The sequence below is a fragment of the Geotrypetes seraphini genome, chromosome 2, assembly GCF_902459505.1.
Source record: "Geotrypetes seraphini chromosome 2, aGeoSer1.1, whole genome shotgun sequence".
Lineage (NCBI taxonomy): Eukaryota > Metazoa > Chordata > Amphibia > Gymnophiona > Dermophiidae > Geotrypetes > Geotrypetes seraphini.
The window spans coordinates 325,000,454-325,018,775 of NC_047085.1; the positions used below are offsets into that span (position 1 = coordinate 325,000,454).

At 36.2% G+C, this 18,322-nt stretch overlaps 1 protein-coding gene across 5 annotated transcripts in view; it reads left to right on the forward strand.

The window, feature by feature from the left end:
* Positions 1–18,322, forward strand: part of NEK10 (NIMA related kinase 10) — a 514,569-nt gene that overhangs the window by 107,379 nt on the left and 388,868 nt on the right. For all 5 annotated transcript variants that reach the window (XM_033930152.1, XM_033930153.1, XM_033930155.1 and 2 more), the window contains exon 9: positions 16,357–16,424. In XM_033930152.1, coding sequence (XP_033786043.1) covers positions 16,357–16,424 — 68 coding nt within the window. The remainder of the gene's footprint in view (positions 1–16,356; positions 16,425–18,322) is intronic.

Below are 18,322 nucleotides of genomic sequence, written 5' to 3' on the forward strand. Positions count from 1 at the left end.
ATATACACTTTACTGTTTTTTGCTATATTGAGTTTTCCATAAGGTACAGCGCAGAGGATTAGTGTGTTGGTTGTTCACAGAGAGCCCAGCCCTCCTCTCAGCTTACTGAACTTCTCTATGCAATCATCATAAGCAGCTTTTTTATTTCCTCAAATTTAGCATGTCCCCCATGGAAGATACAGAGGCTTTTACAGAGGAGCACATTATTAGACACATTAACTTCCCCCCATATCCTCACCTCTCTAGCATGGGAGCACTAGGAACTGTTCCTGATTACAGATGTCACATGTGGAGTCACACTACAGCCTCACTGAGTTCCTTTGACAGACTCAGTGTGAAGCTTCTCTTCCTCCCCCCCCACTTCCCCCTCACACACTGCCTGGCTCATAGGATACTAAGGGGAAGACAGGCAGGCTAAACATCCACTCACAGGACTGCAGCCAGCACAGGAGGATGGGCCGCGGCCCACCGGGACAATGCCCGGTCCTCCCAATGGCCAGTCCGGCCCTGTTGCCAGGTGAGCTGCAAAGCAGACACCGGCACACTCACCACCCGCCGCGCCGCATATCTTAATTGCGGACTAGAGAGTTGCGCGGGGACAGAAATCCCACCCGTCCCCGCCAAAGTCTCACCCGTCCCCGTGAGGAATCCCACCCGTCCCCGTGAGGAATCCCTCCGTCTCCACCCATCCCCGCGAGGAATGTCCTCTGTCCCCGCCCGTCCCCGTGAGGAATCCCCTCCGTCCCCGCCCGTCCCTATAAACTTCAGAAATAGTTATTTCATTTAATTATGCTACTGAATTAAAGGCTCTGGTAGAAACCCATTTACAAATAAGCAAAAAGACTTTATTAATTTGGAAATATTAATTGGGAAGAATACACACTTTGTAAACGGGTTTCTACCAGAGCCTCTTTTGTTTATAAATTTTTCTCAACACAACTAATATACTACTTTATCCTGAAGCAAAAAAAAAAAAAAAGAAAAAAAGAAATAGAATTCTTTTCCTACCTTTGTTGCCTGGTTTCTGCTTTCCTCATGTTCTCATTCAGTTCCTTCCATCCACTGTTTCTCTTCCTTCTGCGTCTTCCATTTGCTCTGTTACTATGCCTCTCCCTTTCTCCCCCCTTCCAAATTGGTCTGGCACCCATCTAATTCCCTCCACTCCCCCCATAGTCTGGCATCTCTGTCTTCTTCCTTGCCAGCGTCTTCTCCCCACTCTCTCTTCCCCATTTCCTTTCAGCGTCCTTCTCCCCCCCCATCTTCCCCATGTCCTGTCAGCGTCCTTCTCCCCCCTCTGTCTTCCCCATGGCCTTTCAGCATCCTTCTCCACCCCCCCATCTTCCCCATGTCCTTTCAGCGTCCTTCTTTACCCCTTTGTCTTCCCCATGTGCTTTCAGCGTCCTTCTCCCCCCCGTCTTCCCCATGTCCTGTCAGCGTCCTTCTCCCCCTTCTGTCTTCCACAAATGCTTTCAGTGTCCTCCCCCCCCCCCCCGTCTTCCCTATGGCCTTTCAGCGTCCTTCTTCACCCCTTTGTCTTCCCCAGTGCTTTCAGTGTCCTTCTCCCGCCCCAGGTGCAGTCAGCCGGCCAGGTCCCCTTACTTATGTGGCGCTTCCGTGACCGACAACAGCCCCGGTCTGACAAACCTCCCTGCCCTTAACCGCGAATCTAAATTTCCTTCTTACAGCTGCTGTAAGAAGGTAATTTAGATTCGCGGTTAAGGGCAGGGAGGTTTGTCGGACCAGGGCTGTTGTCGGTCGGTCGGGTTAGCGCCACAAAATTAAGGGGACCTGGCCGGCTGTGCTGCACATGGGGCGGGGCAGACCGCCCCCCTCCCTTGGTAGCCACTCGAGCCACTAGGCTACTCCTCCTTACCTACCCTGCCTGCAGTACAGAGCCGAACGGAAGTCTTCCCAACGTCGGCGCAGACGTCGGAGGGAGGGAGGGCTTTGTTTACCGATGTCAGCGCTGACGTCGGGAAGACTTCCGTTCGGCTCTGTGCTGCAAGCAGAGCAGGTAGGGATAAAAGCCGCGCAACTTAGTACATCCAGCCCCGCAGGAACCCCGCGACCCTCGGAGGCGTCCCCACGGGATCCCCGCGACCCGTGCAGCTCTCTATTGCGGACCTTCCCGCGTGCCAGCTGCAAGGCCTTCGCGGTCCACAGCTGGCACGCGTGCCGTAGGTTCGCCATCGCTGTGATAGGGGGACACAGAAGAACCACATCCTCCCCTGCTCACTATATAATGTGACTTCCAGTATCTATTTTTATGCGTGTATACTCCAGGGTAATTTTATAAGCACACACTTGAACTTATTAAAATGTTATTCCAGACTCTCAAGTCACTTATAAAATTACTCACTCCTAGTAGACATATTCCATCTCTCCCTTGTAAAACCAGTGTCTACAAAAAATGTATCTGAAGTCATATTTCATGAGATCAGACAAATTGAGTTTAAGGAACTGTTCAAAGTTATATTACCTGGAACATTATCATTGAATAGTATTATCATTTTTACTTTATCCTCATCCTTCTCAATCTATCTGCTGCCTTCAAAACTTGCTCACTGCCTACTCCTTGATATGCTAACCTCACTGGGATTCCAAGATTTCTCTTGGTTTCATTTTATTGCGGTTTAGTAAAAGGGGGGATAGTAAATCACTGAACTATCTCTTAGTGCTTACTGGTACTCATTAAGTACTGCACAATTTCAAAAGCCATATGCTTTTTTATTAGGATTTATTTACCTCCTTTTTGAAGAAATTCACTCAAGACAGTGTACAACATGAATAATGCAATCATAAGCAATAGACGCTTACAACAGTAAAAATATTCAAATTATAATCAAATTATGCTACAATACAATGTTGACACAATACGTGATGAAACATTTTAATAGACAGCATAGGGTGTAAGCAAAAATGGAGCATATACAAGGGGGTGCTGAAAAGTTCTCGGCCCAACCAAGAAGAAAATGACATGGATATGGTTCAATCAATGATCTGAAACAATGTCAAAACATAGAATATCATTTCTGCAAATTGGCACTTAAGGAAATAAGATAACACTCTCTTCAGGTTGATAGCGCATAAAATGTCAGTTTGCAACATTATGGGATTGTTAATTTAATCAGAGCTGAAAATGAATGTGACTATGCTGCAACCAAAATTGTAAAACCACTATTCCATGATTGTGTCAAATATAACTGGGTGGCAACATGACAAATTGCAAACCTCCCTGCGTTTGATGCCAATGTTTAACAATGAAGGAGTATAACTTGCACGGAGTGGCAGATGTGGTTCGGGCCACCTTATTGGGCAGACTAGATGGAATGTGCAGGTCTTCATCTGCTTTCATGTACTATGTAACTATCTATAATACCATTTATAAAATTACCCCATGCGTTGAAGTGTGCACGATGATAAGAATGTATGTACTTGTATGCGACTCTGGAGTAGGCAGGTTTGGGGCCACAGGGGCCATGGCCTCCCCCAAAATTGGTGGTTGACGGCTGGTGCCTGCCCTCCCATCTGTTAAGCTGTGTGGCGGTTTCCCCGAAGATTTAAAGTACAATGCCAGTAGGAGGTGGAGATGGAAGCTGGTGAGGGCCATGCCACAGGATTCCACTGGGGCTAGGGTGGAGCTCTTGGGTCCCCCCCAGGACTGTTCTGCTGCCTATGTGGCTAGAGACATAATTTACACAGTATATTGTACACACATACATTTATTCTGGCTCCCAAGATGGTGTAAATGTATGTGGCTTAATCATACCTGGAATTTCTGCACCTTTTCAGAGGCAATTTTATAAAGACAAATAGGTACATCTATGCCCTTATTTAATATGGTGTGGGAGTGTGTGGTACAGGGGTTAAGCAGACATGGGCAACTCCGGTCCTCGAGGGCCGAAATCCAATCGGGTTTTCAGGATTTCCCCAATGAATATGCATGAGATCTATTTGCATGCACTGCTTTTTTTTTTTTAATTCTTTATTCATTTTATAACTTACATCAAATGTACAGTAAATATCAAACAAATATAGTACAACATCACTTGAAAATCTACAATATCATAAAACAAGAAGATTTAACCCCCACCTCTCTCCCAAATTCATATATAACTAAAATAAACCACATGAAAATAATATTTTATGTCATTCATATAAATATTATTAATGGAAAACAAAAAATCCCCCCCACCCCAAATCTACAAGTGAATTGAAACTTAGAAAAGTGTAAATTATTCATTATAATAATTTAATAATATTCTCCATTATTACTAAATAAGCAATACAATCGGAACCCTTTCCCCATACCCCTCTCTATTATTTATTGTGTATATTTCAATAGAAAAAAATGGTGTGTAATCATTACAAAAAGATGTCAATGGCTCCCATATTTTAATAAAAGTTTTATATTTTCCATTCTGTACAGCTAATGATCTTTCCATTTTAAACATGTGACATAATGAATTCCACCAAAAGTTGAAATTAAGTCTACTGCAATCCTTCTAATTGTTAGTGATATGTTGAATGGCGACTCCAGTCATGATTAATAAAAGTTTATTATTAAATGAAGATATCTGACTCATTTTTCTCATAGAAGTTCCATATAATACTGTATCATAAGATAGTGCTACATGATTTTCCAGTAAACAATTTACTTGATCCCAGATGGAATTCCAAAAGGCTAAGATATAGGGACAATAAAACAAAAGATGATCTAAAGTCTCTATTGCAAGATTACAATGCCAGCATCTATTAGACTTTGAACTTTGAAGTATGTTTGATACATTCTCATTTGTATGGAAAGATGATGGTTTAAAATATTTAGGAATTTGGATCAAAACTACGTTAGATGACACGGTTAAGGAGAATGAAAAGCTGTTACTAAGGGGGGGCGTGGCTTGGAACCTTGCACGAATGGTCGGGTGAGGAAGGAGCTCCTGCTATTAACAGACATTATATTAAATAAACTAGTGTCAGGAAAAATAGAAAGTTTTGAATTTTTTCAAATTAGTAAATCAGGATGGCGTCCGGTAAACAAACAAAAAATGATGCCGCAATAACAAACGCTGGCAGCGTAAAGCGATCGAAACCGGAGCCGGTGACACCCTCAAAAACTCCGTTGCCAAAGGACAGCAAATGGGAAGAAGAAATGTTTAAAGAAATTAAAGCCATAAAAGAAATCGTGTTGTCAAACTCAAAAAAGCTGAACGAGTTACAGGATGAAGTATCCACATTAAATAGGAGAACGGAGGTCTTAGAAAATAAAGTTAACCAACTGGAAAAGAATGTTGAAGGGTTTGAATTTCTAAAGAAAAAACTTAGAGGATGGAGAGAAAATAGACTTGCTTACCAGGGAGCTGGAGGACTGCTCGAACAGGATGAGGAGGTCGAATTTGAGAGTGATAGGGATACCGGAAGGGATGGAGAAAGGGAACATGATATCTTTCTTAGAAAACTTCATTATTAAAGTCCTGCCTTTTAAAGCAAAACACCCTATTGAAATAGAAAGGGCACACAGAGTCCCAACCAGAAGACCTGATAAATTTGTTGGACCTAGACCGATAATTTTTAAGGTGTTAAGATTTCAGCATGCCCTAGAAATTATTAGACTTGCAAAAGAAAATCAAAATCTGCGCTGTCAAGATGCCAAGATTCACATTGTCCCAGATTTTGCAAAATCCACAGCACAGAGGAGAAAGCAGTTTTTAGATTTGCGTCCATCACTCAGAGAAATTGGAGCTAAATATGGGTTGTTGTACCCAGCAGTTATGAAAGTTACAATGGGCAATAAAACATTCAGCTTTGATAACCCTGAGAAGCTTAAAGAATATTTAAATCAGAGAGCAGCCTATGAATGAATGAATCTGAGTGGTTTATTCCAATTGTTTTATATGCTTTATAGTATATATAATACTTGTTTTATATGCTTTATAGTATATATAATATAAAGAATTGTTTTTATATTTTAAAGTTTATTTTAATATGTACCGGTAAAAGAATCTTCCCAGTTTACAGTGAGGATTTGAATTGCATTCGAGTTCTATAAGCACTACAAATGCATGAGGTAATATATTGTACTGAACATTCCTCTCTGGAAGATTTACAACTTACAAAATATTCTTATCTGCCTTTTCTTATTGCAGTAAGATTCTAACAAAGGTCTAGTCAAATATTGAGTAACTTTTAATTATTAGCTGCAGTAAGGATGCAATATATATTTTATGTATAATGTGCTGGGTTATGAGATATGCCTTTTATATAAACTGAAAAATGGATCCTTTGTACATGATACCACATGTTGGACATTTTTCTGACTCGAAGAAGAAATAATTTTTTTTTTTTCATCACAATGACTGAATTATAGAAGATGAGTACGAAACTAAGAATAATTCTACAGCAGGATTAACAGGAATATGGTGGAACATTATGCTCACTACATTGCCAAGTTGTATGATCACTTGCATATCGAAATGCATAGGGGATATGCCATTCATACTAAAACTTTTGAACTGAGGAGTTCACCTTTCTGTTCAAGAAAGAAAGAGACTGATTTCCAGATACGATTGGCATGGTGAAACGAGAATCTTTATTCAGAAAAGACACCAGCATCGAAAATGGATTTCTTGGAACTATTTGTTTATTGATTTGAATCTTCATCGCAGATATCATCTTCAGACTGAACAGTGGTTATTGTGCAAGGGAAGGACATATATAATTAACTGGCATGTCTCGTGCTTATTGCATATTAGGAGATGGATTGCATTCCTTGTGTCTCATTGCTCATTCCTTATAGCTCCTGAAATTCTAACCTTAATATATTATCGTAGTATGACTAGGAAGATATAAGAAAAAAGGAGAAAGAAGAACTAGAATATTGAGTTTTATGACTCCATTACTGTTTATAACTATGATTTTGGGATCAATTGGAAGTAAATTTGTGCGCAGGGAATGTGACGCACTAGGATCTTTCACTGAGGAATATTCTTTCAAAAATGATCTTATCTTTGATCTAGTGCTGAACTCATTCTGTATAAGAATTAATATTTCAATATATTTAATTTAAATTTTAATGGCTTTTCATTGAATCTCATTGATAGCTATAGAATATATTTTCAATAGGGAATATCTAATTCTAATATGAATCAAATTCATATGTCTTTAGTGCTGGAAAATTTATTAATTAACATCTGTACACTTCTAAAGAGGATGGTTACTGTGCACATATGAGCAGAAGCGATTTGATTTCATTATGAGTAAATTAAAGATTTATAATTTGTCTCCTTTTATACATATTAATATTATATGTTAAAGGATATTAAGAATAATTAGTTATTGATTATCCAAGCAAGATAATCTTAATATTATCTTCACATTAGATCAATTAGATCTATACAGCTTGGGAATTGGTTGTTGAGGTTTTTGATGGATATTTATGGAATGATTATAATAATAACAAGAGAATTATATAAAAAGATGAATATATTATAATATTGTCTTAATATTGTGGTCTGTTGGGGAACTTTCTGGACTCATCTGTACTTATATGTGTGATTCCAAGTTATATATGTCATTATTTAGGGGGGGATGGGTGGGAATGGGATTAACAAAGGGATTGATAATAACTGGGGGAAGTGTTATATTCTAATGAAGAGGGTTTGGAAAATGGCATCTAATCATGAATTAATTTGTTATTTATTCTTTACATTTGAGAAGAGATTTTTGATAATTATTAAATATAATGGAGACTAAAATTTTTTCCCTTAACATTAATGGTCTCAATCATCCTGTAAAAAGGAAAAAAATGCTTACTTTCTTGAAAAAACAGAAAGCTGATATATACTTCATCCAAGAGACGCATCTTTCAGATGTTGAATCAAAAAGACTCAAAGGCGAATGGATAAAGCACTGTTTTTTCGCCCCTGCAGTTAGGAAAAAAGTGGGGGTTGCTATTTTAATAAGTAATAAATGTTCAGCTTCATTTAAAATGTTGGAGTTTGATCCCTTAGGAAGATGGATTAAGGTGGAAATGAGAATGGGAAATAATATCTTGACCTTGATTAATGTCTACGCCCCTAATTCGAATCAAAATGATTATTTTAAATCTTTACAACAATTAATACTCCCACTGGCTGCTTCTAATTTAGTTGTAGCTGGAGATTTCAATGCTGTGATGGATCCTTTTATGGATAAAAAACCAAGTAAAAATATAAAATCTTTAGGGTTAGAAAATCTGGTAAATTCTTGTGATTTAAAAGATATATGGCGAATTCTTCATTTTAATGATCAGGAATTTTCTTTTTTTTCACAAGTTCATAAATCTTTTTCAAGAATTGATTATGTTTTTGTTTCAAATTCATTGGTAAAACAGGTGCTACAAGCTTCCATTGATCCAATTATTTTGTCAGATCATGGAGGGGTATGGATTAAATGTAGTTTAGATAAACAGGAAATAAATAGATCAGTTTGGAGATTTGATAATACACTGATTGCAGATTCAGTTTTTCTTGAAGAATTTAAGGAAAAGATATCTGAATTTTTCCAAATCAATAATACAGTGGATATCAACACTGAAATATTGTGGGATGCTTTTAAAGCTACTATGAGAGGTCATATCATTTCTTATTCGGCACATACTAGGAAATTATTGGTTAAACAATTCACTGATCTGGAAAATGAAATTAAATTTCTAGAATCTAAATTAATTAGTAATTGGCAGAAAGATACTTTACAAGAACTCTTAAAAGTAAAAGGGAAATATAATGAGATTTCTTCAAGATTGGCGAGGAAAGATTTATTTTCCCAGCAAACTTTGTTTTATGGAAGTTCCAATAAGGCGGGGAGATTACTTGCAAATTATCTTAAAGCAAAAAAAAAGAAAAGTAAAAATAATAGCAATTAAAGATAGTAATGGAAATTTGCATACTCAGATTAATGATATTTTAAATCAATTTCTTAATTTTTATAAAGACTTGTATTCTTTCGAGTCTTATGCTGATAAACTTCAAAGTGGTGTGGAATTTTTAAATTTATTAGTGGGTCCAAAACTTCCTGATCATATAAAAAGAAGATTAGATGAGCCTATATCATTAAAAGAAGTAGAAACTGCATTGAAGTCTCTTAGAGTTGGATCCGCTCCAGGTGGGGATGGTTTTACAGTAGAATTTTATAAAACATTTCAAAATGCGTTACTCCCTCATTTATTAAATTTATATCAATATCAACTAAATAAAGGTTGTATTACAGGTACTATGGCAGAATCTTTAACTATTGTTTTACCTAAGCCAAATAGAGATCCTACTTCGGTATCAAACTATAGGCCGATATCTTTAATTAATGTAGATGGAAAATTACTGGCTAAAACTTTGGCTATGAGATTGGCTAAGGCTCTCCCTTATATAATTGATGTACATCAAACTGGATTCATTGCGAATAGACATTCTTCTAGTAACACAAGATTGACATTCCACACTTTAAATTTAACTAAAAATATGAATGATCCGGCTTTTTGCCATATCTTTAGATGCAGAAAAAGCATTTGACAGAGTGGAATGGGATTTCATGTATCAAGCATTGGAATGGTTTGGTATAGGTTCAGGATTTATTCAAATGGTTCAGACTTTGTATAGCTCCCCTATGGCAAGATTATATATCAATAATAAAATGTCAGATCGTTTTCATTTACATAGGGGAGTTAGACAGGGTTGTCCACTATCTCCTTTGCTTTTTGATATAGTATTAGAACCCCTATTATTAGCTATTAATCAAGCAAAGGGGATACAGGGTATTCCTCATAACGATTGGGAATATAAGTTCTCTGCTTATGCAGACGATATTTTATTATATTTGAGAAATCCTGTTTCCTCCATTCCTTGTTTGTTAGACTTGATAGACAAGTTCGGTAAATTTTCAGGATATAAAATAAATTGGAATAAGTCTGAACTTCTTCCACTTAATGTACATTGTTTAAAAAGTATGTTTGAGTCCTTTTCTTTCGTTTGGAAGGATGATGGTTTAAAATATTTAGGAATATGGATTAAAAATACAGTAGATGAGACTGTAAAAGAAAATGAAAAAAGGCTGTTAAAAAAGGTTACGGAATTATGTGAGCATTGGAATCCATTACATTTATCTTGGTGGGGGAGAGTTCAAATGGTTAAAATGATGATTCTACCTGTAGTTTGCTATCAAATGGGTATGATACCAGTATTTTTTTCATGGATCTTTTTATAAAAAAATTGAACTCGATTATTATAAAATTTATTTGGCTTGGTAAAACTCCTAGAATTGCTATAGCATCTTTGCAAAGACCAATTAAGGAGGGCGGGGTAAATTTTCCAAACTTTTATAGGTACCATCAAGCCTATATTTTACGTCAAGGTATGTATTGGGTCCTCCCGGATCTCATTGAGTATACTCCTGATTGGTTATATTTGGAATGGCGACTCATGTTTTCCTTTACATCTTTCTCATGTGCTCAGTATCAAGATGCCCAGATTGTACAAAGAAAATAGAATTCTAATGGATACTTGGAAAACATTACGGTTTGTCAGTAATTTAACAGCAATTACTATTAATAATTCAACGAATCAATCCATATGGCTAAACTCCAAGATTCAAATTGGCGGTTTTAAGATCGTCTGGAAACATTGGATAATTGCAGGTATCAGAACTTTAAATGTAATGTAATGTAATTTATTTCTTATATACCGCTACATCCGTTAGGTTCTAAGCGGTTTACAGAAAATATACATTAAGATTAAAAATAAGAAAGGTACTTGAAAAATTCCCTTACTGTCCCGAAGGCTCACAATCTAACTAAAGTACCTGGAGGGTAATAGAGAAGTGAAAAGTAGAGATAGAGGAAAAATAAAATAAAAATAAACATTTTAACAAGACAGCATTGATCTAGATACTTTGGAAGGTAGAAGAGAGGAGAGAAAGGAATAGATGTAGAAGGGAGAACCGTTGAACAGTAGAATTCTGGAGAAATTTAAATGATAGAAATAGAACAAAACAAAGACAAAAGGCAAAACAATAGATAAGATTAAAGATAGATCATAAGCTGGAAAGAAAAATAAAAATAAAACTTTGTCTTCAATCCACGGTTTCAGCGTCATTGATGAAGTGGAGCAAGTAAGTTGTAATAAATGATGTAATTACAATGGTAAGCTGCTGGATTTTACAAAATTGCAACATAAATTTGGGCTTCACAAATCGCAATTTTTTCGTTGGTTGCAATTGAAGCAGGCCATTCAGGCAGGGTTCCCTGAATGGAAAAACTTGAATAATCAACCTAGCATAGAATTTTTATGTTTTCAGGCGGACTTTCTGGGACATCAGGCCGCACACTGGTATAAAACTATTAGTGAATTGGTTAAAAAAAAAAACTAAAAATACTCTTAGGGATATTTGGAGCATTGAGATTAAGCATGATATTTCAGCATCTCAATGGCCACAAATTTGGTTTTGGAGAATGAGATGTACAATGTCAGCGTCTATGAAACAAACTTGGTTTTTTTTGTTACATAGAGCTTTTTGGACCCCAGTTAGATTGCAAAAGTTAAATAGTTCTTTGTCTAATAGATGCTGGCATTGTAATCTGGATATAGGGACTTTAGATCATCTTTTGTTCTATTGTCCCCATATCTTAGCTTTTGGAACTCAATCTGGGATCAAGTAAATTGTTTATTGGAAAATCACGTAGCATTAACTTATGATACTGTACTTTTTGGTATGTCTATGAAAAAAAAAGTCAGATATCAATGTGTAATAACAAAATTGTATTGATTTTGACCGGAGTAGCCATTCAACATATTACTAATAACTGGAAAGACCATAGTAGGCTCAATTTTAAATTTTGGTGGAATTCAGTTTGCCACATATACAGAATGGAAAGATCAAGAACAGTGCAAAATGGAAATTATAAAAACTTCATTAAAATTTGGGAACCATTAACGTCCTTTTGTTATGATTGATGCCATTTTCCTAATATTTCTATATTTAATATGTAAGATAAGGGTGGGGTGGGGGGAGGGTTTCTATTATGAAAAATAAAAATTACTAAAAGGATTTCAGGATGGGAGAGGGAGGGTTATATTTACAACTATAAGTTATAATGATAAGATGTACAAGTGGTTAAATCTATGTTATTGTGTTGCAATTTTTGTACACTTGATGAAAGTTTTAAAATGAATAAAGAATTATAAAAAAAAAAAAAGCTGTTACTAAAAAAGGTAACAGAATTGTGTGAGCATTGGAATTCATTACATTTGTCTTGGTGGGGGAGAGTTCAAACGGTTAAAATGATGATATTACCTGTGATATGTTATCAAATGGGAATGATACCAGTGTTTTTTCGATACTTACTAAATTTATTTGGCTTGGTATCTGCATGCACTGCTTTCAATGCATATTCATTGGGGAAATCCTGGAAACCCGATTGGATTCCGGCCCTCGAGGACCGGAGTTGCCCATATCTGGGTTAGAGCTACAGCCTCAGCACCCTGAGGCTGTGGGTTCAAATCCCTCGCTGCTCCTTGTGACCCTGGGCAAGTCACTTAATCCCCTCATTGCCCCAGGTTAACTAAATAGAGTTTGAGCCCACCAGGTAGGGAAATGTGATAAAGTACCTGAATGTAAACCATTTAGGATATAAGTGGTTTATAAATAAAAAAATAAATGTTTAACATAGGCACCTACCTGGCCTTACAACATAAGTGACCTGGTATAAAATTATTTTCCACAGGTATAATGATAACCTTCAGACACTCTGGAGGTTATTTTAGAAGCATATTCATGTATAAAAAATGGAATTTATACATGCAGACTACATACATCATTTTAGCTGCTCTATATTACCTATCTTGTTCTGTCTATATATCTCAATTACGCTTGACCAATTTGACTGCCTGTTAAGATGTTTCATTGTATTGTGAGAACAGTGTTAGCATCATATCTATTATTTAAATGTTTCAATGTACTGTATGTCTATTAAGATGTTTTATTTGTATTGAGCTGATATTGTGTTACATGGATTTTCTTCCATACTGCCTATTATGGTATCATTGCTATTCTGCTATTTATCATATTTCTGTTTAATGATTGTCCTACAATGCTGTTAAAAATGTTTATTACTGATTCTGTATCATACTAGTCCTATTACTAGGATTCAATTTGCCATCTCAAAACTTTCTCATTGATTCTATTTAAGCTTCGTCATTTTACTATTGGTTTTGCTGTTAACACAATTGTTAAGATTTATGTCTATTTTTACCTGCGGCACGCTGCTTTGGCTGAATCTCTTCTCAAAGATGGTTAATAAATCCCAATAAACAACCTAAATAAATAAAATACAAGTATAAATGGCAAGTTTTGGAAAGCTGCTATTTACAAGTGGAGATCCACACACATTGTAGGGCTCCTTTTACTAAGGCGCGCTAGCGTTTTTAGCGCACGCAGCATTTTTGCATGTGCTAAACCCACGCTACACTTCTAGAACTAACGCCAGCTCAATGCTGGCGTTAAGGTCTAGCACGTGCGGCAATTTAGTGCACGTTATTCCACCCTAACGCCCTTTGTAAAAGGAGCCCTTAGAGATTTCAAGGGGACACGGTAAGTGTGTTGTTTGGACATGTTTTGAGCAGGACAAAAATCCCCACATGCATTCACCATGTCTATGGGGAAACTTTCCCAGTTAGGTTTCAGTTTAAAGGAACACAGATTTTTTTTTTAGATTTTTGGGCTAGGACTTTATATGAAGGATAAGGGCTGTGATTTTCCTTAATTTCCCATTATTTACTCTTGATGTCACATTTATAAAATGGAAACGACAATAGCCACACAGCAGGGGAATTTTAGGAAATTTCAGGAGATTTGGGAGCCATTAACAAAATATTGTAATGATTTGAATGTTATTTTTCCCCTTAAATATGCATGTCCAAGGTGGGTGGAGGGAGGAAATGATATTTTGGTTTGATTATTAAAGTAAGGTATATATAAATGGGGTTAATGGTAGGTTTTATTGATTTTAAAGGATGTTATTGATTAGGGGGGAGGGGAGGATAAATTATGATATGGATTTTAACAGAATATTAAGTGTTGTATCTGAGTATAGGGACATTTGGAGCATTGAGATAAAGCATCAAATTACTGCATCTCAATGGCCATGAATTTGGTCTTGGAGAATGAAATGTACGGTGACCGCATCTATGAGACAAACTTGGTTTTTCCTTTTACATAGAGCATTTTGGACCCCAGTTAGATTACAAAAATTAGATAGCTTTAAGTCTAATAGATGTTGGCATTGTAATCTGGAAGCAGGAACTTTAGATCACTTAATATTCTATTGTCCCTGTATCATGGCTTTTTGGAAATCAATTTGGTCTCAAATTAGTTGTTTACTAGAAAACCATGTAGCATTATCATATGATACAATTATGTTTGGTATGTCAATGAGAAAAAAGAGTCAAATTTCATCAAGCAACAATAAACTTTTATTGATTATGACAGGAGTCGCCATACAACATATCACCAGTAATTGGAAAAATTACAGTAGACTTAACTATACCTTCTGGTGGAATTTGTTGTGTCACATTTACAAAATGGAAAGAACAATTGCTATACAAAAAGGGAATTATAATCATTTTAAAAAGATTTGGGGGCCATTGACAAGTTATTGCATTGATTAGACACCATTTTCCTCTGAAAGTACATTTATACATAGGAGGGAGGGGGATGGTATAAAGTTCTATTAAAGGTTTAATCAATAGATAAAAATATAATATTTATATGATATTTTTTGATTAAAATATTTGAAGGTAGGGTGGGTGGGGGTATAAATTTATGTATTTATGATGATGTTATAAGGAAATTCAAATGATGTATTCAAGTTTTAACTGATATATTGTTGTGTACTTGATGTAAGATGGAAAAATGAATAAAGAATTTGAAAAAAAAATGTTATATATGCTGTTACACTTATTGTAAGTTTTAAAAAAATGAATAAAGAATTGGAAAAAAAATTTCCCATTATTTATTTCTGCCTCCAAAATAGAGAATAATAAAGCCTGCAGCCTTGTTACCTAATTGGTGCCACTTACATATCTAGGATTGTAAAATGTGACAGCTATGTGTAGAAGCAATACTACTTATATGTGAAAGCTGCAAAATCACCAAGCAATGTATTTGCTATATATTCGGAATCTCTTGACTATAGATGTAGAGGCACTTAATATACATCTGTTTCAAAAGCTGGCATTTTTAAATAATAGGTTGATTGTCAGGTCAGGATGACACACAGATTCCAAAAAAAGTGGAACTGTTTCTTTTTAGTTTTTATATCTTTTCTGAATGGGCTTCTCAATATTTTCAGGGTGTCTTTCAGCGCTATTGAAATGCTAAATAGTAGTAGTGGTAGTATCCTTTGATTGTATCAACCTCCCCCACACATTGCGCTCTGAACAAAAATGATTGTTGTGTCTGCCAGATAACTCTGAAGTGCATTATGCCATTAGAAAAAGTGCTGCGTTTTCAATTTGGAGTCCAATTCTATAGAATAAGCTGCCTATCCGTTTGTGTGATACTACTGATTTGCCTTTATTTATGAAATAGCTTAAAACACACATTTGTCCAATTATGAATTTTTTGTAAGTATCTCAATTACCTTGCGTTAAGCTTTTTTTTTTTTTATCACTTTCTACGACAAGTATTAGTTCTGATGTTCATAGGAATTCTATGAGCGTTTGAGCTAATACCGTTGTGACTGGTGATAAAAAAAAGCCTAACGTGGCTTCATAAAAGGTGTGTGTGTGTGGGGGGGTTAATGTTGTTTTATGTGGGATTTTTGTTTCTTTTATTGTAGCTCACCTAGTAATAGGTGGGCTAGAAATGTTTTAAATAAATAAATGAGGACAATATAAGCATATCTCCCTAAGAAAGCTTAAATGGCAAAGGGCCCAGAAAGTTCCAGAAGTCCATTAGATGCCCCAAATTCTCCATAAGAATAAAAGGCCAATGTAGTGCAACTTTATTGACAACTGCTTTGACAGGAGAGGGATTAAAAATTTATTGGAGCATTGAATATAAGGAATGGTAAGAAATGAGAATTAGGTCTGAAACTTATAGTTGTAATGATTTATAATGCATCAGAAAGCTTACTTAATTCTGCCTATTTTTTATTGATACTTATTAGACAACAGGGATTATTATTAGAATTACTGTACACTAATTTGCTTGACTTCACAGTATATAGCAAATTAATGATTTTGATCGTGATTGATCCTTTGTTTATGACAGAGTGACAAAATGTTTTTTTTTATGGCTGTACAACTTCATACAGTTTTCTTTGCCTTTCAGACATTTTTCAAAAGCTCTCTGCTGTTAAAGAACAAAGAGAACGGGTTATAGGAAGTGGTGCACACAAGGTAAATCAGCATTAGATAGTTTCATTTGCTGCTGGTTATTTTGGTGTTTCCTAGTAGTAGTGATAATTTTCTAAGGACCAGTGCTAGGTATCTTCACTTTGAATAACTAAACTTGAGCTGGTTTAGTTCAGTGCCCGTTCCTTCAGCAATTAGGAGCATGTTTATTAAAGTGCAGTATGTTTTTGTATTTATTGCACTTTAACTGTAAAAGTTAAGGTGCAGTAAATGCAAGGCCTGTGTGGTAAATGCAAGGGGCATGCCCTGCAGCTGGCCTGTATTTATCTCAAAGGTAGTCATGTATTACACAGGCACTGCTGATTCCCCCCCTCCCAACAGTCCTCTCACCCAATCCCCCTTCCAAGTTTCAAGTTTATTAAGATTTGATATCCTGTCCAGGAGGATGCCTATCAAGGTGGTTTACATGTAGTTAAATATAATAAATTGAACAGAACTATGAGAATATATAAGATAGGTGAGAGAGGAGAACGGAGATAGAGGGATGGGGAAAGATCAAGGCTAAAAAGCAGGTAGCACTATTATCCCAAGCACCAACAGCCCAAGATGGCAGTGTGTGTGGGGATGTGGGCGTGGCCTTAGGCACATGGGCCCAACCCGGGCCATGTGCCTAAGGCCCCGCCCACAGGAGGGGGCCTAAGGCGCCTGGGCCTATTCTGATTGGTCAGAATAGTGAAAAACTGGAGAACAGATTAACCACTATCAAAAAGATCCACAAAAAAGGTTAATCTATTGAAGACAACAAACCATAAATTCTAATGGTAATCTTATATTTTTAAAGTAAGTGAAGGTAACGATCTCAGAGTTGCCACTCCCAGGATAATATTGTTATTGTCCAAAAGGGAATTGTGGCATGTGGTTTCTTTCATTGATCAAACCTTCATCCTTAATTATTTTATATTATTTTATATTTATTTTAATCTAATTTTTATAAAACAATTGTAAATATTACCACTCATATAGTATTACCTAATCTTATTTTTATAAAAATTTTTTTTTTCTTTTTCTTCCACCTTTTACTATGCTAAAGAAGCCTAAAGTGCATACATATTTTTTAAAGTGACTCGTGCTAATGCAGCTTATCGTTATAAATGGGCTGTGCAAAAATAGCAAAATAGCATAGATAGAGAAAAACTTTAAATAGGCTGTGCAAATTAGCAAAAAGGAACATCATGAATAAGCTTTTAACTGGCACTTATCTTTTTTGACATGAAGCCGCATGAGAGCGGCGAAACGGGTTCCCGTTGGTCTGATACACGGGTCTCCTACGGCTCAATAAATCTGCCGTTATTTACCACATCATGTCAAAAAAGATAAGTGCCAGTTAAAAGCTTATTCATGATGTTCCTTTTTGCTAATTTGCACAGCCTATTTAAAGTTTTTCTCTATCTATGCTATTTTGCTATTTTTGCACAGCCCATTTATAACGATAAGCTGCATTAGCACGAGTCACTTTAAAAAATATGTATGCACTTTAGGCTTCTTTAGCATAGTAAAAGGTGGAAGAAAAAGAAAAAAAATTTTTTATAAAAATAAGATTAGGTAATACTATATGAGTGGTAATATTTACAACAATTGTTTTATAAAAATTAGATTAAAATAAATATAAAATAATATAAAATAATTAAGGATGAAGGTTTGATCAATGAAAGAAACCACATGCCACAATTCCCTTTTGGACAATAACAATATTATCCTGGGAGTGGCAACTCTGAGATCGTTACCTTCACTTACTTTAAAAATATAAGATTACCATTAGAATTTATGGTTTGTTGTCTTCAATAGATTAACCTTTTTTGTGGACCTATTCTGATTGGCCCAGGCGCCTTAGGCCCCACCTGTAGACGGGGCTTTGGGAGGGCTGGGCCAATCCGGCCCCATTC